Genomic DNA, 17158 nt, shown 5'->3' on the forward strand with positions numbered 1-17158 from the left:
GTGAGAGCATAAGCAGGAGGAGGGACAGAGGGAGAGGGAGAAGCAGACTCCCCGCTGAGCAGGGAGGCTGACATGGGGCTCAATCCCAGGACCCTGAGATCATGACCTGAGCTGAAGGCAGATGCTTAACTGACTGAGCCACCCCGGCACCACTTAAGTTTTATTTTGTTTATTTTTTTTTTTGAAGATTTTATTTATTTGACAGAGAGAGAGGGAGCACAAGCAGGGCGAGTGGCAGGCACAGGGAGAAGCAGGCTTCCCGCTGAGTGGGGAGCCCAATGTGGGGCTCGATCCCACAACCCTGGGATCATGACCTGAGCTGAAGGCAGATGCTTAACCAACTGAACCACCTAGGTGCCCCTTAAGTTTTATTTTTAACATTAAAATCCTTCATCTACATGGCTTTATTTCTGTGTATTGTTGAAGGTCAGACTTGATCATTTGGCAAATAAAATACCAAATTTTCCTGCTCCACTGATTCAGCTGTTCCTTCTTTCCTCATTGGCCTGATATGCGTTCTCCATCTGTACTGGAATGGTGGCCTAGATAGACCACATTCATTGATTTCTAAAAAATATTTTATTTATTTATTTAGTTATTTAGAGAGCACATGCAAACAGGAGCAGAGGCAGAGGGAGAGAGAGAATCTCAAGCAGACTCTGTGCCAAACAGGGAGCCTGAAGGGGAGGACCAATCCCATGACCCTGAGATCATGACTGGAGCTGAAATCAAGAGTTTGAAGCCCAACCGACTGAGCCACCCAGGTACTCCCCACATTCATTGATTTTAAGATTGTTAATAAGATGTCAATTTTCATTCAAATTGATCTATAAATTCAATGTATTCCCAATAAAAAATTCAGCACAATTTTTGTGGAAACTGTGGAAACCAAAATATGTGCAGAAATGCAAAGGATCCTTATAACTAAGGAAAAATGAAGAAGCTATATTACCAGATATCAAGACTGTTCTAAAGTCACAGTAAATAAGACTGTGGTTAGGTGCAAAGATAAGTAAGTGGATCAATAGAACAGAACAGAAAGTCCAGAAACAGACTGAGCATATTTAGATACCTGGTTAGAAACCACTAAAATTCAATAGTTAAAGTCAATGGTTAAAGGATGGTCTTTTCTTTCTTTCTTTCTTTTTTTTTTTAAAGATTTTATTTATTTGACAGAGAGAGACACAGCCAGAGAGGGAACACAAGCAGGGGGAGTGGGAGAGGGAGAGGCAGGCCTCCTGCCCAGCAGGGAGCCCGATGCAGGGCTTGATCCCAGGACCCTGGGATCATCTGAGCTAAAGGCAGATGCCCAACGACTGAGCCACGCAGGCACCCCTCTTTTTTTTTTTTAAGATTTTATTTATTTATTCGAGAGAAAGAGTGAGCATGAGAGAGAGCATGAGTGGGGAGAGGGGCAGAAGGAAGGGAGAAGCAGATTCCCTGCTGAGCAGGGAGCCCGACTCAGGGCTCGATCCCAGGACTCCGGGATCATGACATGAGTTGAAGGCAGATGCTTAACCGACTGAACCACCCAGGTGCCCCACTACAGGCAAAGATTTATAAAACTGGACACAAAAAGCATTCACCATAAAAGAAAAAATATTGATAAATTAGACATCACTAAGATTTAAGAAATTCTGTTTGTTAAGAGACATCATTAAGAAAGTAAAAAATCAAGCTACTGGGAGAAAATAATGCATACACCTGACAGGATATGTATCCAGAACATATATCCACAGATTAATAAAGACAGACAAGCCAGTAAGTATATGGGCAATAGACTACAACAGGCACTCCACAAATGAAGATATCTAAATGGCCAACAATATACACAAAGGTATTCCATATCATTAGTCGTCAGAAAAATGCAGTAAGTTACCACTACACTCACAAATATCTTTTTGCTATTGTTTTCATCAAAAAAGTACTCAAATAGGGTTGATGCATTGCATTTGATTATTGTCTCTCAAGTCTCTCTTAATCTAGAATATTCCTCTTTTCATGTCATTGCCTTAATCAATTGAGTAGGTCAGTTGTACTAAAGAAAATATGACATTTGGGACTTGCCTGATTGCTTCTTTTTGGCATTAACTTTTTTTTTTTAAAGATTTTATTTATTTGCCAGAGAGAGAGAGAGAGCAAGCGAGCACAAGCAGAGGGAGCGACAGGCAGAGAGAGAAGCAGGCTCCCCATGGAGCAGGGAGCCCGATGCGGGACTCGATGCCAGGACCCTGGGATCATGACCTGAGCCAAAGGCAGATGCTTAACCGACTGAGACACCCAGTGTCCCATGGCATTATTTAACTTTTTCTCTACATTTTATGTATATTATTGATTGAATGAAATTAAATGTTTGATTAGATTTTTAAAAATTATTGGCTCTGTCTTTATAGAACTTCAATTAGTACATAATATTTCATTGTTCTACTTTGAGGCTGAGATTGACCAGTGGTGAATCTGATCTTTCCACTTTTTTTTTTTTCAAAGATTTTATTTATTTATTTATTTGACAGAGAGAGAGATAGTGAGAGCAGGAACACAAGCAGGGGGAGTGGGAGAGGAAGCAGGCTTCCTGTCGAGCAGGGAGCCCGATGTGGGACTCGATCCCAGGAGCCTGGGATCATGACCTGAGCCGAAGGCAGACGCTTAACGACTGAGCCACCCAGGCGCCCTGATCTTTCCACTTTGAAGTTGCATTTTATGTAGGGTGACACTTTGGTATCCTAAAAATATCCATTTCTTAATCACCCTTTATTTAGGGTTTTAGCATACATTGATGCTTATTGCTTGAATGGGTTATTTTGTTGAGGTTGTAAAATATTGATTTTTCTAATTCTAGCATTCTTCTTACAATTATTAATTAGAATTATTCTGTATAGAACTTTTCCATATGTATTTTCCATATATATTATTTAGTTATTACTTCTATTAGGACTATTCAGTACTATGAAATAGAATTCATATGGAGAAAGCAGGATATATTTTTAATTCTTTTTTTTTAAAGATTTTATTTTATTATTTGACAGAGAGAGCATGAGCAGGGGGGCAGGGCAGAGGGCAAGGGAGAAGCAGGCTCCCTGCTTTTAACCCACTGAGCCACCCAGGTGCCCCACCTTTTTAATTCCTTCTCTTTAATTATCTTGTTTTCTTTTTTAATTTTATTTTTTATTAAAGATTTTATTTATTTATTTGACAGATAGTGACGCAGCAAGATAGGGAACACAAGCAGGGGGAGTGAGAGAGGGAGAAGCAGGCCTCCCGCTGAGCAGGGAGCCCGATGTGGGGCTCGATCCCAGGACCGTGGGACCATGACCTGAGCCGATGGCAGACGCTTAACGACTGAGCCACCCAGGCGCCCCCCTTGTTTTCAATATAAGGAGTTGATACCACTACCACTAGTGGCAAAAAATGAGTTTTGATTTCTTGCTTTCTTGCAGCATTATTTGATCTTATGGATTTTTACAAATTGCTATATTTCACTCTTCTGTAGTCATTAGTCTTTTCCTTGTTAAAATTATCTTATCTTTGGCCAGTGAGAGTCCTTTCAAGTTGACTCCTATGTCTTTTTGAATGACCCCAGTAGTCTTTGATAACTTTCTTGTTTTCCGATACACTGAGAGGTCCTATGCTTTTTCTAACAGATGTCTGGTTTAACTGCAATGTGATGAATGCAGTTTAAGATATCATTTACTGATATTTGGTTGATACTTGTTTTTTTATTGAAGTATAATTAACATACAGTGTTATATTCGTTTCAGGTGTACAATAAGATTCAACAATTCTATACATTACTCAGTACTCATCGTAACTGTACTCTTAATCCCTTTTATTTATTTCACCGTTTTCCCCACCCATATTTCTTCTGGCAACCACCAGTTTGTTCTCTGTATTTAAGAGTCTGTTTTTTGGTTTGTTTCTTTTTTTCTTCCTTTGTTCCTTAAGTTACACCAGTGAAATTAATACTGAGTGGTCAACTTCCATAAATGTTTCATGTTTGCTTGGAAAGAATGTGTATTTTGACATTGCCAGCTGCATGTTGTAGATATGTACCAATAGATCAAATTTGTTAATTGTGCTGTTCAAATCATCTATAAGCCTAATAACCTTTGTCTGCTTGATCAGGCAGAGAGATTGTAAAGTCTCCCATCACTAGTCATTTTACCTCTTTACTCTTAGAATTTTACTTACTACCACTTAAACTACTCGTCAAGGTCACCAATGACTTTAACATTGCTAAGTAACTCAACGGTCAGTTTCTCAGTCTTGTCTTTACTTGACCAATTAACAAAATTTGATAAAGTTCATTATTTTCTCCTTTTTAAAACACTTTCTTCACTTTGCTTCTAATACATTACCTCTTTGGATTTTTGTCCTAATTCCCTGACTCCACTTTCTTGTCTCCTATGCTACTTTGTCTTTATTTCTCTGACCTCTAAATGCTGGAGTTCTCCCCACAGGTCGGTCCTTAGATCTCTTCTGATCCAGTCCATTGGCTTTAACTACAATGAATATTCTAACTCATGAAAGTGTATCTCTAGTCATACTTCTCCCCTGGATTCTAGATCCATTTATCTAACTGTGTACTATAGTCCTGTGCTCGGAAATCTAGGCTCTCGAAACAGCTCATCCTGAAGCTCTTCCATCTCAACAGATGGACACTGCATCTTTCAAGTTGATTAGGCCAAAAATCTTCTCTTCCTCTAATGAACCACACCAAACCTATCGGCCAAGTCTTTACAGTTTTACCTTGAAAATATCTCAAGAAATTTGCTACTTTTCAATACATCAACCACTATCACCCAGATTCAAGTGACTATTTACCTCAAGCTTCTTGATTTGTATCTCTGGTTCCACACTTCCTCCTCTACTCTCTATTAGATCCTATAAGACAATTCCTTTAAAACATAAGTCAGATTGTGTCAATTCTTTGCTTAAAGTTTTCCATTTTTTACAAAACTTAAATTCCTTCCCAGACTCATCTTCAAGGTACTACTTAATCCGGTCCTCAATCTCTTTCTAAACTTCATCACTTACTACTGTCTTCTTTCTTTACTTTACTTTGGCCATAGTATCCTACTCCTTACCATTCCTTGAATATGTCAGGCATGCTCTCATTGCAGGGTCTTTGTTGTTGTTAAGATTTTATTTATTTGCTTGAGAGAGAGATAGAGAGAAAGAGAGAGAGAGACCACAGAGGAAGAGGGAGAAGCAGATTCCCTGCTGGGCAGAGAGCCTGATGCAGGGCTCAATCCAGGACTCCGGGATCATGACCTAAGCTGAAGGCAGACACTGAGTCACCAAGGTGCCTTGACCATTGCAGGGTCTTTGAAGTTTCTGTTCTCTATATTTAAGTGTTCTTTATCCAGATCCCTCCATGACTCATTCCCTCACCTCCTTTGCTCAAATGTCATCTTCTAGTTCCACTTTTAGTAGTGGCAAACTACCTTATTTCAGACTACCATAAAAGATAATAAACTCTAGACTACATATATTTTACACACACACGCGTGCCACAATGTGAAGGCATTGGGGAACAACTAAAAACAGGCAAAAAACTGAAGGGGAGTTGACCTTTGGGAAAAAAGTATACTGTGAGACATTAATATTTATACAGATTATCACATAATGGTATTTCCCAGCCTCTGTGGCATAGGGTAGCTAAATGCAAGTAGAAAACCACAGTCTTATTGGCCTGAGAAGTTGGAGGATGAAGTTTGAGGCTGCTAAAGTAGTTTAAAAATTAAGAGTTAAATCCCAGAAAGGAGGGAGCTACATATTCAACATCTACATAAAAATTTGGCCCAAATCTTTGATGCCTGAACCTCACAAATTTATGTAAACTCCAAACAGTCTATAGAAATCAACAGCTAGAAGACTGAAAGAAGAGCAGATATTTCAACTATTACTTTTCTGAGGGGAGAGAGACGGGATTTTAAGTCCAGCCAAGGTAACTGTTTTTAGGACAAAAGTCAACATTCTCGAGAAAATTATAACAAAGTTGAGAATCTCTACAACATATCATTCACAATGTTCAGTATACAATCAAAATTACTACATAAGCAAAAATATAGGAAAGGTGAGAAAGAATCAAGAGAAAACGTTATCAATAGAGAATGACTCAAATATTTCAGATGTTGGCATTACAAAATAGGGTATTTTTAAACTTGTGTATGTGCATGTGTGTTAAAATATAAATAACATAAAACTTAACATTTTAACAATTTTTATGTGTACAAGTAAGTGGCATTAAATGCATTCATAATGTTATTTAATCATCATCACTATTTTCTCATCTGCAACAGAACCGATGTACCCACTGAACAATAACTCTCCATTTCTTCCTCCCCACCCCAGTAATCTCTATTTATTCTACTTTCTCTATGAATTTGCCTATTTTAGTTACCTCATATAAGTGGAATCATACAATTTTTGTTCATAAAAGAACATAAAAGTCTGGCTTAATTCACTTAGCATAACGATTCCAAGGTTTAAGTTTACATTGTAGTATGGGTCAGAATTTCATTCTTTTGTATGGCTGAATAATATTCCATTGCATGTCTTTCTCACATTTTGTTTATCCATTCATCCATTGCTGGACAATTGGATTGTTTCCATTTTTTCACCGTTCTGAATATGCTGCTATGAACACTGGTGTACAAGGATCACTTTGAGCCCCCGCTTTCAATTCTTCTGGATTCTAGTTAGGTACAGAAATGCAGAATCATATGGTAATCTTAAGTTCAACTTTTTGAGGAACTGCCAAACTGTTTTCCTCAGGAGCTGTACAATTTACATTCCTACCAACAATGCACAAGGTTTCCAATTTCTGCACATCCTCGTCAAACACAGGTTTTGTTATGCAGATAACATATGAACTTTGAAAACTAATTTTTAAAAAAGAAGTCTACAAAAATTAGGTGTGCTGGCAAAATTGGACTTAGCATAAAACCTACTAAAGAAGAGACTATGAAATGACAATACTCATTTAGATACTTAAGTTTTGGTAAATTGTTGTTTTCATGAAAATCAGTCCCTGCAATTTATAACTGTAATAAATCACTGTCAAGCTTTTTTAAAAAAGCTAATAAAAGTCAAAATTGATACAGTCATGCTTATATATCACAACTGTAGTTTGAGATTTTGTTTTGTGAAATCACCTTCAAACAAATTTAGTTAACATTTAAACATTCATTGCTAAAGTTCCCTTTTGATCAATAGCCCCAATTCTAATCTCCTTTTTATAAAGGCACTAATGGTTTTCTGTATATCAAGTAATATTGCAGAGATGCTGTAATAAAACATTACCTTAAGTAAGGGTTTGTTCATATATCATTATAGAGAATGAGATCCTTTTAGAGGAACTCTGTTATCACTGCTCAGAGTCTGAGACCACTACCACTTCCAAACAAAATGAGATAGGTCATATAAATTAAGGGTTGTAAAAGGAATAATATGATCTGTAGGTTTAAAGTGAAGCTGTGTTACAAAATTGCTTATGGCCATCTCAAGAAAATAAAAGGCTTTCTCGTTTCAAAATGTAATGATTAACAAATGATATTAATGTCTATCCTGGTTGTATGGAAACTTACAGGGCAAGAAAACTAATGTCACATAGTCAGTTTCTCAGGCAAATCTTATTCTCTCCACAATGACTCTAAATACATTACTAATTAGTTAGTTATGAATCCAACCAATCTATTGCCAAATAATGTGAGACACACTGAGAGAGTAGGGATCATTAGTAGAGCATGATGCTCTAAAATGGTAAATAAAGTCATACTTGATGTATCACACTGCCATCTGATGTTCAAATTCTTGATAATTACATATTTACTTAAATCTAAGACATAATTGGTTGAAAGATGAATATGTATTTTAGAAATGTTAAAATGTAAAAAGTATAAGATTGATCAAGTATGCTAATTTCATATTACATACAGCAAATAGGACTATTACTTCTAATTACTAATTTTCTGGAAATATATTTGATAAAATAGTTCAGGATCTGATAGGGCATATGGATCCATCATAATATTCTTCCTATGGGCACAGGCTTCCCCTAGCCCATAAATTCTAAGAAATAACTACAAAAAACACCATTAAGACAAGACATCCATATTGCCACTGTATATCATTAAGATTTTATATGCTATCAATCTTCCTTTTTAAGGCATAAAAATTACAAATAAAGCTAAAGCCCCCTTTGATCAACACCCTCAAACCTAATCTCTTGCCAGAGACAATACTAACAATAATTTGGTATGTACCCTTCCAGTCCATTTTATTTTATTTTTTAAATTTTATTATTACTATTTTTTAAAGATTTTATTTATTTATATGACAGAGAGAGACACAGTGAGAGAGGGAACACAAGCAGGGGGAGTGGGAGAGGGAGAAGCAGGCTTCCCGTGGAGCAAGGGAGCCCGATGCGGGGCTCGATCCCAGGACCCTTGGATCATGTCCTGAGCCGATGGCAGGCGCCTAACGACTGAGCCACCCAGGCGCCCCTCCAGTCCATTTTAAATACATACATATTTCAATAATAAAAACAGAGTACTGTTCTTTATGATTTAATTTCAATTTACACGAATGTCATTCATTATACAATGTTTCATTCGGGGATCTTGATTTTTTTTCACTCTACACTGTTTTACATAGCTATCCATGTTACAAAATACAGATCTACTCTATTACTTTTAACTGCTGTATACTACTCCATTATTTGACTATATCACACTTTATTTACCCATTACCCCATCAATAATTAGCTTGTTTTCAATTCATATATATATTTCTTATGGGTATTTGTGAGTTTCTTTAGAATGAATATACAGAAATGGAACTACAGGGTCCTTTTGTCTTTTAAGAAATGCTTCCCTGCCTCAAAGTCATAGACAACATCCTGTATTTCCTTCCAAGAACTTCAGTTTGGCTTTTCACATTCCAGTTCAAATCCTTTGGAATTCTGTTTCTTTATATGTTGTAAGGTTGCATGTAGTTATTTTTTCCCTACTATGGAGAACCAAATACTCCCAACAAATTTCATTGGCTGTCACTTCTCTACTGATTCATGATATCATGTCTAATATATACCAAATTCACGTATATTCACTGATTTATTTCTAGGCATTCTATTCTGTAAAATCTGTTTATTTACCTATTCATGCTCCAATACCACATATTATTTAATGACCATAACTTTTGTGTAGTATACGGTAGAAGATGTGTCCTCTCTCTTCTTTTTCAAAATTGTCTCGGCAATCCAGGTATTTCCATTTCACATGAATTTTAGAATCATTTTGTAAAGATCCTAGAAAATTAGTATTAGATGTTTGGAACTATATTAGGTCTATAGATTAATTCTGGGAGAATTGACATTTTTATGATATTGGGTTTTTCCATCTGCATTTATGGTATTTCTCTCGATTTATTCAAGTCTTATGCCCTTCAGTGAAGCTTTACAGTTTTTCCATAAAGATATTGTTCATTTTTTTAAGTTTACACCAATATGTTTCAAAAGTAAAGCATGGGTTGAATTTAAGAAAAGGCCTTCCCTCATTTAGTACACTCGGCGTTTCTCACCTGTATGCCCTCTCTTATGTATAGAAAGGGATGCTCTTTGAGAGAATGCTTTCCCACATTCATTACATTCAAAAGGTTTCTCACCAGTATGACTTCTCATATGTATAATAAGTAATGAGCATTGAGAGAAGGCCTTTCCACACTTATTACATTCATACGGTTTCTCCCCTGTATGACTTCTCACATGAAGAGTAAGGGATGAGATTCGAGAGAAGGCTTTACCACATTCATTACATTTAAATGGTTTTTCTCCAGTATGAATTTTTTCATGCTCAAGGAGATTTTGTCTCTGACTGAAAGCTTTTCCACATTGATTACAATGATAGGGTTTCTCTCCAGTATGAATTTTCTCATGTTCGGTGAGATTTGATTTCTGACTAAAGGCTTTCCCACATACTGTACATGCATAAGGTTTCTCACCAGTATGAATTCTCTGGTGTCTAATGAGGTTTGACATCTGAATAAAAGCTTTCCCACATTCATTACATTCATATGGTTTCTCTCCAGTATGAATTTTCTGATGTGTAATGAGATTTTCTTTCCTGCTGAAGGCTTTTCCACACTCATTACATTCATAGGGTTTCTCAGCTGTATGATTTCTCATATGTACAGTAAGGGATGAACTTTGAGAGAACGCTTTCCCACATTCACTACACACATAGGGCTTCTCACCTGTATGACTTCTCATATGTATAATAAACACTGAGCATTGAGAGAAGGCTTTTCCACATTTATTACATTTATAGGGTTTCTCCCCTGTGTGACTTCTCATGTGTAGAGTAACAGATGACATTCGAGAAAAGGCTCTACCACATTCATTACATGCATAAGGTTTCTCCCCAGTATGAATTTTCTCATGCTCAATAAGGTTTTGCTTCTGGCTGAAGGATTTTCCACATTCTTTACATTCATAGGGTTTTTCTCCAGTATGAATTCTCTCATGTTCAATGAGATTTGATTTCTGACTGAAGGCTTTCCAACAATCCTTACATGCATAAGGTTTCTCCCCCGTATGAATTCTCTGGTGTCTAATAAGGTTTGACATCTGAATGAAAGCTTTTCCACATTCATTACACTTATATGGTTTTTCCCCAGTATGAATTTTTTGATGTGTGATAAGATTTTCCTTCCTGCTGAAAGCTTTTCCACATTCCTTACATTCATAGGGTTTCTCTCCAGCATGAATTCTCTCATGTCTGATGAGGTCAAATTTATGACTGAAGTCTTGTCCACACTGATTACACTTAAAGGGGGTTACAACATGGGATGAGCAATGGTAAAAAGGCTTCCCGTACTTACTATATTCATAGTTTTTCTCTCTTACACAGTTCTTCTCATAACTAAGTAAATCTAAATTATGTTCCAAACCCTTATCAAGTGAGTCACATTCAAAGAAGTTTTGTCTTGAAGTAAGAATATCTGAGCTCAAAGGAAATATTTTTGTAACTCTTTTACATTCAATGACATTTTCCTTAATCAGAGTTTTCTTGGAGATGGATGTGACTTTCCTCACAAGTGTTTCCTGTTGCTTCTTGATCTGTTCATCAACTTCCCAAACTTCTAAAATGGAGGACCAAAAATTATTACTTTTGAATTTTTCTGCTACTACACTATTAATAACATTTCAGAAATTTGCTCCTATGGAGTTGATTTTTTATGTTGACTCTAGTCTCCCAATATGAAAAAATCCAAACTGCAAATTACCCTAGTTTCTAAGTTTTAAGAGGTTAACTCCTATAAAATATTATGGAGAGAAAACTGACATTGATAGGCCTAAGTAGCTTTGACTGCTTTTAAAAGTATGCATATACAATGCAGAAATCAGTAACATGAACAGAATAATTAAGATGAAAGGGTGACGATACAAATGACTGGATAGGGAGTCAAAATGACCAGAGGATAAAATTAACATTTGTGGTTAAACACAGTGGATTGAATGTATATGTTTATTTCTTCTCCTCCCTAAAATTCCATTAAAATGACAGTAAAAAAATAAAAGGTCAAATCCACAAGAACAAAGGAATAAGAGTGTAAAGAAGGGTAAACAAGAAATTTCAACAAAAGAACGGAGATGAAAGGCATATAGGGAACTGTTAACTAATGGCAGAGCTAAGAAGTTAAAGTACTACAAAGATACATATGTCAAGCAACAAAGTGATTTAGCCACAAAACACTGGAAAAGCTAACAAATTAGAGAATTCAGGGACTTAAAAGGTAGAGAGATGTCTGAAGAGGATTAATTTAAAGTCTGAATAGGGAACACTTACACTCCCTGAGGCAAGTATTATGGATTTGCTTAAGTAACATGTTTCCAACCTCATCCTATGTTTTTCCATCCTGCAAAGAGTGAGTTACAACTGTATTTCCTGGACACACTTGCATGTAGGGCTCTGGATGTGATTTAGATTAATCATACAACATTTTAATTCAGAAATGAATTAAAATTAGAAATAAAACAGGCATTTTACTTAAATACTACAACAGAAGTGGTAAGGTTCTGAAGCTCATGGTTATAGAGGCATTTCCCTGGTTCAATCAGAAACCATTTCTTTTTTTTTTTTTTTAAGATTTCATTTATTTATTTGAGAGAGAGAAAGAGCACAAGCAGGGGGTGGGGGCCGGTAGAGAGAGAAGCAGACTCCCCGCTGAGCAGGGAGCCTGATGTAGGGCTTGATTCCAGGACCCTGAGATCATGACCTGAACCTAAGGCAGATGCATAACTGACTGAGCCACCCAGGTGCCCCTCATTTTTTTTTTTTTTAAGTAAGCTCTACTCCCAACGTGGGGCTTGAACTCACAACCCCGAGATAAAAAGTTGCATGCTCCACCAACTGAGCCAGCCAGGTGCCCCATCAGAAGCAATTTCTTGATCATAGTGGGAAAAGGAACTCACTTAGCAGCTGACTTCTCTGATATGACGTTGAGATTCATTCCTAAAAGCTTATCCTATAGTTGGTCCTTCAGTCCTCCCAAAGGTTCTGTAGGACATTTAATACCTTCATATAAATTCCTTCCTTCTTAAATTAGCTGCTAATAAGCTCTTTTCTCTGTAACTGCATCTTCGCCAATACCTCCCCACCCCCCACACAACCCACACAGGAAGTGGCCATGTATCCACAACCTGAGCAGGAAAAAGAAAGCTTACTCTCTAGAGAAAATGAACTATATAGGCTCTAGACTTAGGAACAAATGAAGCTTATGTAAAGGAAGCCTCATACTAAAAACCTAGGAATTATGTAAACTTGTCGATATTGAATGGTAAGATTTCCAATCCCTTTCTGTTGCTTGCCCCTCGTGAAAGCTGGCATTTACCTCCAGGTAGGAGTTGAGAAGATTAAAAACAAAAGACCCACAGAACTAGAATTCTAGAACTGGCATTTGCAACTCAACAAAAAACTCCTAGGTTCTATTCAAAAAGCACCAAAAATTTGTTAGATGTTTAGAATTTCTTTTTTATCCTTTCATGCACCAAAATAAGGAAAACTAGTGACACTGATGAATTCCCTATTTAAACAAAGATTTGAAAGTCTCATTACAATTAAAAATATATAGAAAACAAAGCAAACAGAAAAATTAGGCAAGTAGTAACTCTAGGAATGACAAAAATCTATGTAAGGATATATAATTAATAGTCATTTCTTGGCTCAGTGTAACAGTATATCAACTAAAAGAACAAAGTAAGCAGTGAAAACCAATTTAGCCAAAAACTGTGATACAGCTATATCCAGAAAAAAGGAAAGGGGAAGTGGTGGTGGTGGTGTAAGAGTACTAAACCTCATCTTTTATTAATATCAAGTTGATAATAATTAGAAATCACCAAATAACAGCATATTCAGAGAAGACTAGCTTCCATCCTATCCCTGAAACACTGATTCCTCCTCCACTGCCTGAAAGGTAAGCATTTTCATTAATTTTGGGGTTATTCTTACATTCTTTTAAAATACATATATTAAATATGTACATATTTACATATGTACATATACATATGCCATATATATATCCATACACATATGCCTCTCCCACTCTTTATAAAAAAGGCAGCATATTCTAAATGCTGTTCTGCACATTGATTTTTTCCATTTATATATCCTGAATGGAAGCATGACATCTCTGACTTGTTTTATAGTTTTGACATTGGAATCATGTAAATGTTTTACATAACAACAAAAAAAGTTAAATCAAAAGAGGAGGAAAAAAGCCAAAATAGCTCTTAAAAATTGAAAACAAATGGAAAAGAGTAAATCTATATATGAAGTTAGGGCCATAATCACTTCAAGTGACTTTAAACACAGTAGTCTGACTATACCCTAAGGGAGAAAAAAAAACAACCAAAGAAATCTTAAACTACATTCGGTAGTCTTTTTCTTTTTTTTTTTGTTTTTGTTTTATTTATTTATTTTAGAGAGAGAGCGCTCACTCACGTGCGCAGGGGAGGGGCAAAGGGAGAGGGAGAGAGAATCTCAAGCAGACTCTATGCTGAGTGCGGAGCCCACATAGGGTTCCATCTCACAACCCTGAGACCACCACCTGAGCTGAAACCAAGAGTGGGCTGCTTAACCGACTGTGCCACTCGGGCACCCCAGTAGTCTTTTTCATTATTAGTAATATTGGTATTATTGTTTGGAACTAATATATATATATATATATAGAGAGAGAGAGAGAGAGAGAGAGGGAGGGAGGGAGGGAGAAAGATATCAGTTTGGGCTCTCAAGAGACATTTGGCAATGTCTGAAAGATCCGGAGACGTTTTTGGCTGTCACAACTTGGGGAAGTGGGGAGAAAGGGGATTGGTGCTCCCAGCACCTAACAGAGGGCACAGAGGCTGCTAAACATTCTACACCCTACATAAACATCCTACAATGCACAGGATAGTCCCCTACAGCAAAGAATTATCTGGCCCAAAATGTCAGCAATGCCAAAGTTGAGAAATATATATGGATTAAGCAAATAAATATTTTAATGCAAAAAGGAGCCGAGATTTTCAGTATAAAAGATACAAAAACAAAACAAAAAAGGTAAGAATAACCCTACACTCTTTAATTTGAATTGGATGTATGAGTATAAATATGTACATTTTTTTCTTTCTAAAAAGTGCATTTTTCTAGCTTTGTCCACTTACAAGCTCTATAAGCAATGACAACCTAGTACTAATGAGCAACTATTGTGCCCACATTGTGGTCTCCAAATCATTTCCCACTAAAGGAAGCAGGGGTTTTAGAAAAGTAGCTATTTTATGTCTGGAGCAGGAAATTTATAAAATTAGCCAAAGAATCCTCTGGCTAGTGATATGACAATTTGAGCATTAAATTTGTTAATAATATGGGCTTATTAATAAATAACACATATAAAATATATTTAAAACATAATTTATAGGGCACCTGGGTGGCTCAGTTGTTAAGTGTCTGCCTTCAGCTCAGGTCATGATCCCAGGGTCCTGGGATCAAGCCCCGCATCAGGCTCCCTGCTCTGCAGGAAGCCTGCTTCTCTCTCTCCCACTCCCCCTGCTTGTGTTCCCTCTCTTGCTGTGTCTTTCTCTGTCAAATAAATAAATAAAATCTTTTTTTTTTTAAAAGATTTTATTTATTTATTTGAGAGAGAGAGAATGAGAGAGAGAGAGCACATGAGAGGGGGGAGGGTCAGAGGGAGAAGCAGACTCCCTGCTGAGCAGGGAGCCCGATGCGGGACTCGATCCAGGGACTCCAGGATCATGACCTGAGCCGAAGGCAGTCGCTTAACCAACTGAGCCACCCAGGTGCCCATAAATAAAATCTTTAAAAAAAAAATAAATGAAACATAATTTATATATTTTGTAAATATATAAATATTTTTAAATGTTTTCCATATATATCATTTATATGCACTGAATAATATGTTATTTATTTTGATGCTCATTATATAAATTTATAATGATTTAACTTGGCAAACTAGAGAATGCTAGGACACCAATCATTATTCTCAAAGTTTTTGAAGGGGGGCACCTAGGTGGCTCTGTCAGTTAAGCATCTGACTCTTGGTCTCAGCTCAGGTCTTGATCTCAGGGTTCTGAGTTCAAGTCTAATGTTGGGGTCCATGCTGAGCATGGAGACTACTTTAAAAAAAAAGTTTTTGAAGGAAAGGAGTCAAGTATTTCTCTTTCCTGCCCTGTAAAAACTATATTTCAGGGTAATCAAACAGTTATTGACAGAGTTGTTCTTGTTTTTTTTTTAAGTTATCTCTACATCCAATGTGGGACTTGAACTCACAACCCCAAAATCAAGAGTTGCACACTCCACTGACGGAGCCAGCCAGGCGCCCCTTGAGTTCTTTTTTATGGGAGAATTCCAGCTAATAAAAGCAGAAGAAACCTCTAATAAAATAATGGATCTAGCCAAAGATGATCAATGGCTGTTAAAAGCCTTAGTGAAAAGTTAATATGAATCTTTAAAACAGATGGATTCTGATTCACAACACATGAATCTATTCATCAATTTTTTAAAGATTTTATTTATTTATTTTGAGAGAGAAAGAGTGAGAGCAGGGGGAGGGGCAGAGGGAGAGGAGAGAGAGAATCTCAAACAGACTCCATGCTGAGTGTGGAGCCCCCTGTGGGGCTCAATCCTACGACCATGATATCATGACCTGAGCTGAAATCAAGAGTCAGACGCTTTACCGACTGAGCCACCCAGGTGCCCCTCTACTCATCAATCTTAATATAAACATGGGATAAACCAATCTGATAAGATGCAATACGATGCACACAGCTCCATCAATGAAGTATCCTTGTTAAAGAACTGAACTTGAATACAATAAGGCCAGATTATAGGAAAAGTGGAATAAAGGAGTATGTAAAACACCATGAGGAAGCAAACTGCCAAATCCAGTATGTGGGACATTCTAGAGCAGGGGTTGGCAAAAACTAGTGATAGCCTGTTTCTGTGCAGCCTATGAGCTAAGAATGTTTTTTTACATTTTTAAAGGGTTGTTGAGAGATAGAATATGAGACAGAGACTTTATCCAGCCCACAAAGCCTATTTATTATCTGGCCTTCTAAAGAGAAAAATTGCTGACCCTTGTTCTAAAAGACAAATGACCTGGATTCTACACAAATAAAATGTGTGGGGAAAAAAATGGGTTGGGAGGGAAGAGAAGGGGGGGAAACTCTTAAGAATTAAAGCAGACCTAAGAGATATGTCAACCAAATGCAATGTGCTAATCTTTATTTAGATCCTGATTCAAATAAACCAACCATAAAAATATATTCTTGAGACAATTGAGGAAATAGGAACAGAGACTAAATATCAGATGATAGTAAGAAATTACGATTAATGTTATTAGGTGTGATAATAATATTGTGGTTATTTAAATAATTTCACCTGTTAGAGATATATACAATGGTATTCAAAGGTGAAATGTAAGAGTTCAGCAAACAAAACCAAAACAAAACTGGGGTAGACAGATAAACAAGTCTGGCGAAATGTTGATCACTATTGAAGTTAAGTAATGAATACAATGAGGATTCCTTATACTCTATTTTTGTATGTTTGAAAATGACTGTAATAAAATTTTTTATTTTATTTTATTTTTTTTAAAGATTTTA

General features: G+C 36.6%; 1 protein-coding gene across 14 annotated transcripts in view; it reads right to left on the bottom strand.

Moving 5' to 3' along the window:
- ZNF568 (zinc finger protein 568) overlaps window positions 1–17158 on the bottom strand; it is an 84711-nt gene that overhangs the window by 33281 nt on the left and 34272 nt on the right. For 12 of the 14 annotated variants that reach the window (XM_078063264.1, XM_078063274.1, XM_078063267.1 and 9 more), the window contains one exon: window positions 8555–11142. In XM_078063264.1, coding sequence (XP_077919390.1) covers window positions 9560–11142 — 1583 coding nt within the window. In that variant the 3' untranslated portion in view covers window positions 8555–9559. Of the gene's footprint in view, window positions 1–8554; window positions 11143–17158 lie in introns of those variants that run through there. The other 2 variants (XM_078063275.1, XM_036068026.2) reach the window with 2 other exon arrangements.

The sequence above is a fragment of the Halichoerus grypus genome, chromosome 15 (genome assembly GCF_964656455.1).
Source record: "Halichoerus grypus chromosome 15, mHalGry1.hap1.1, whole genome shotgun sequence".
Classification (NCBI taxonomy): domain Eukaryota; kingdom Metazoa; phylum Chordata; class Mammalia; order Carnivora; family Phocidae; genus Halichoerus; species Halichoerus grypus.